The 4,792-nt window shown below is 46.3% G+C and overlaps 1 protein-coding gene across 1 annotated transcript; it reads right to left on the minus strand.

Moving 5' to 3' along the window:
- Window positions 1-1,553: 1,553 nt before the first annotated feature.
- Window positions 1,554-4,789, minus strand: GREM2 (gremlin 2, DAN family BMP antagonist; the record flags this gene model as incomplete). The annotated part of the gene is made up of 1 exon (XM_019647553.1): window positions 1,554-4,789. A coding segment is annotated over one exon (492 nt), but the record flags the coding sequence as incomplete, so codon positions are not given.
- Between the last annotated feature and the right edge of the window lie 3 nt (window positions 4,790-4,792).

Consider the following 4,792-nt stretch of genomic DNA (forward strand, 5'->3'; position numbering starts at 1 on the left):
GGGGTCCATTCCCTTATCTCCAAATGCATAATTGAAAGAAATACCCTCAGTAGTGTGAAGAATCCTCACAATAATTCCTTGACTTCTTAAGAGATAGTATAGTAAGGCGGCATAAATGGAAGCTTCTGAAGCTTCCTACACCAAGAAAAAGAGTAAGTCCAAAACAATGCTGAATTCCAACGGGAATGGGGAAATCGGTGAAATTTTCAAAGACTTCCATATTGCGGTAGTCACTGACATGTCCCCGTGTATTTCACAGGCCAGTCCCTGGCAATGGAACATGGCAAACAGCAAGGCAGTAGGTGAATGTGGTTTCTTTGCTAGAGCAGATTAAAATAGGCTCTAGCACCTGAGCTAGCAAATGTGTTTTCTGCCATCCCTATGAGGAAGGAGAACCAGATGCCATAGCCATTTCCTTGCAATGAACAATGGTTGATATTTATGGTCTTGCCCCAAAATCCACCTTTTGTCAAGATATAATCTGATGTGACCTGGATTCTATGGACATGCTATAAAATATATTGATTCACCATATAATTGACATCATGTAATAGGAACAGATGAGAGAGATGGGGCAAGTATATTGAAGGTCTTGGTTCATACGCCATGTATACACTAAACTCTAAGGTTTATACATCATGGACCTTAGAGACGAAGGTGATAAACCTTATAAAGCTTCAGAAGATTTCTGATTCCAGGCAAGCTGGAGTAGACACAGTCTCCCTCTTCATCACACTCAAGACTCTGGAGATGTACATATATATTCTAAAAGTTGGGGAAAAGAAGGAAGACCAGGTAGGAATCTCAGGACTCAAGGAATAATATGACAGTGGCTTTGTTTTTTCCCTCATGTATCTTAGACTGAGTACAAAAGAAGCCAGCAATCCCAAAACACCAATGGATACAGACAACAACAACAAAAACTGCATGGACTCCCATATTTCCTTTTTCGTAAAGGGCATCATCTGCCCGCTGTGCTTGAGAAACAGTGGCAGTAAGATTGGGTGACGAAGGTGGCAAGTGTGAGAGTTAAAAAGGATTCAGAAGATACCCTGACGATCAACAAGTTTTAATTGTATTATATATGATTTGGTCTTATTGGTTATCTCCTCTGCTGACATTAATAATCAGTGGTGACAGATCAACCATCAAATATGCTTTTTAGGAATACCTACCTACATTCTAAGCTGTTCACTCAATCGAAAAAAATTCATCTTCATTGACTATAACTTAAAAGTGAATTGCAATATCTTAGTCTCATTTAAGTGTGGAGTATTGGATTCCATTGAATAAAATAAAATGAATTATTTATTATTAAGTTAAATTCCTTTTAAATCCATCCAGTGAATCGACCATATGCAGTTTTATTACAGTTTTAAATTTTTTATTGGTAACTGAGTTTTCTGAATGGCAGACAAGTCAATTCATAGAAAAAATGGAGACTCTGTGAAACTGAAAAGTATTTAAATTATGAAATGTTGAAACTTGTGAAAATGGACAAAACTCAGGACAGGCTCTGGTTTGTTGAAGAGAGAAGTGTGGAGCAGTGGCTGCTAAAGGGAAGATGAGGTTAGAAGTAGATTTCTGTCTGCAGCACTTTCTCAAGGCTGCCTCATTCAGTATTTCTTATTCAGAGAAAACAGTGAGAATAGGTAAGGAATTCTGTCTTCAGCTGCTGGGGGATCTGTAAGAAACTTGGAAACTCCCCAAGACCCAGAGTGAGAGCCATGCCCACCACCTCTGCTCCTTGGATGCCTGGTTTTCATTCTCTTTGAAGATGCCAGGCCCCAAAGCCAATTGTGTAATGTAGGCTAGGGGTCACACTCACCACGGCTGAACTTAATGCACAGTGCTCCTGTGCTGCTTACTGAACCAAGTTCAGAATTCCACTTTCACGGCACATCACACGAGGATCACATATAATCCTAGAGTATCTTTATTTGTTCTATAATTTAATAGTACACCTATAAAATAATTACATTATACTTATAGCTTTTCTTCATTTATAAACAAAACAAACAATTAAATACAATTTGAGCCATTATAAAGTAAACTCTGTACATACAAGAACCCCCAGAAGGAGTTTCACACTGCAGCATATCATGTTGCTTCCATTGCTATACCCACAATTGTGTTCAAAGAGTGAGCTCACGTGTGTACTCTGTGAGTTCATAGCTTAGTCCTTCCCCTATCTGCTTGGGTTCTGTGTTAATAAAATGACAGGGGTTGGCTTTACGGTTTGGTGGGAAACTGCCTTCCACTTCTCTCCTACTCCACTCCATTGGCCTCCCTCACAATCACAAGGACCGCCTTCCCTCACAGCTTTTCTGCTGCATGTTCTGCCTGAGTCAGACGTGAGGTTTCCACTAAATACGCATTTCCTGCCTTAAGGTGTATATGCTCATTTCTGAAGCCGAGACCCCCTTTAGAGCTGCGCATTCTGCTCAGGTCTCGTGGTGTCACAGAAGTGACAGGAATGAAACCTGCAGCGCAGGGGCAGGAAACGGATTCACCTACATGCCCTACCTTACCCGAATCCTTGCTCTCCGGGTGAACGTCTCTAGATTCTCCATCACTGTCTAACTTCGGGAAGCCTCAGTTCCCAGAGCAGCTTGTAGAGGGGTTCTCACATACCAGGAAATCAAGCCTTCCTGAGTCCCCTAAGCAGAGCGTTTGAGACTGAGTGCTTGGGTATTACCAGGGAAAAGTTTCCCAACTTTTCATCTCCACCCATGCTCATTCCTACCAATCAGATTGGAATCCCATTCACATTGTCAGATTCCATAAACACCATTCACAGGGACACTTTCAGTGGGTGGGGCAACTTAACAAAGGGACTTAGAGTTAAGTATAATTTTGCAGGAAAATAAATTACGTCAAATTCCTTATATCAAGAGACCACAACATGGCAACCTCAACAATCATTATAAAAATGAAAGCTGACCATTCTTTGAAAAGGAAGCTAGTTGCTTTCTGTAGGACAGTTCAACTAGATTTCTACTCAATATATTTTATCCTTTATTTCCTCTTATATCGCAAAGTGACCCAACTCTTTATATTTTTAAATATTTCTCTCTTTTAACAGGACATAATTTTTGCTTCGTGTCACGGCAGTGAAATAGTATACACATGCATATTAAATACTACAGGGGCTTTTGAGTTTCAGGTTAATGACTTCCCAGTGAACCCCCTCTCCCTACCCCCATCCATCCCAAACCAGTTCCTACATTGTGCTGCAATGTCTTACTACCTTCAGTGAAATCCTATTCAAGGTCAAATCACAGCTCAGCCCATCTCCCTTCCCAATCTAAGAATAGGTGCATGACAGTGAACTGCTGCCAGGCAGTAATTCTGAGTAAAACGCCTTCTGGGCAGATCGTCATCTGCTCTGGTCCTTAATCAGAATGCTGCTGCAAAGCCAGAGTCAAAACAAGTGAAACAATACATGGATAGGTCTATAATACTTTTCAACAGCTCTTTACAATATAGGTCAATGATAAAACCAGCGTTAATATAGAAACCTTTGTGTGTAATAATATTCCAATTGCAGCGATAATAGCATGCACACCAGAGTTCATCTTTAGTCCATAGGTGGAGGGTGGGGGGAGTGAGGAAAAAGTGGGGGGTGGCTGGGGGGCGGGGGGAGAGCGAGGCCTGCTGTGAGCCAGGTCCCCAGGAAAGTTCACTTCTTGACCTATTGGCTCAAGTCGTCGTCTTGGTATCAGGTTAGGAGAACCTCCCCATCCACGGACAGCTTGTGGCCCTTGTCCAAATCCGCAGCACAGCCGCGAGAGGACAGCCCTGGAATCGACAGTGAACTCTCCCAGCCAGAGATACGCGGACCAGCAGCAGAGGTGTGAGGGGCTGCTCAGCGGGCCAACTGGAGTGTAGGGTGAGGACAGGGAAATACTCGCCTTTCCACACGGTGGAAACATCAATGCCGGATCGATCGACAGCGCGACACCTGGAAGATCCTCTCTGACCGCTGGGTGGTGGGTGGGTGGTGGCTTCCCGGCATCTTCCTTCGAGCCTGAAACACAGCCTGGCTTGGGACGCACAGGTGTGGCCCGGGGTCGGCGAAGAGCAACACGTCAGCCAAAGCTCCACTTGCGGTCTGCGCTTGTGACAAGGACACCATCAGCCCCGAGAAACGTGCTTGCTGCTGAGGGGGGAGGCCACCAGGCGTCGTGTGAGGGAGTTGAGAGGACAGGGGCAGAGGCGGCGGCGGCGGTGGCATGACCCAGCGGCCGGGTCGCGCAGTGCGGGGCTGCGTCCTGCCCGGGGGTGCGGGGGGAGCTCACTGCTTGTCTGAGTCGCTAAGGTTCACGGACATGCAGCGGCACTGCTTCACCTTCTGGATTTTTTTGAGTCGAAAGGGAGGGTCCAGCCCGGGGCATTCCAGCTCCACGAGGACCGAGGTGACGCGCTGGGGCTTGCAGAAGGCGCAGGACTGGAAGGACTCCTCTTCCTTCTTCACGTGCCGCGGGATGTAGAAGGAGTTGCACTGGCCGTAGCAGAAGCGGTTGAGGACCGTGCGGCTGCGGCAGCCCTCCTCGCTTACCGTCTGCCGCAGCGGCTGCGTCTTGCACCAGTCACTCTTAAGGTACTTGCGCTCGGTGACCACCAGCGCCTCCTGGCTGGAGGCCAGCACCTCCTTGATTTGATGCTGCCATCTCTCCGAGTTGTTGCTGCTGCCGTCCTTGTAAGGCGAGGGGATGGCCCCCGCGGGCCGGTTCTTCCGGGCGTCCACCACCTTCACCAGCACAGCCGCCAGGAGCAAGGACAGGGACAG

This window comes from Hipposideros armiger, unplaced genomic scaffold (genome assembly GCF_001890085.2).
Source record: "Hipposideros armiger isolate ML-2016 unplaced genomic scaffold, ASM189008v1 scaffold_113, whole genome shotgun sequence".
Lineage (NCBI taxonomy): Eukaryota > Metazoa > Chordata > Mammalia > Chiroptera > Hipposideridae > Hipposideros > Hipposideros armiger.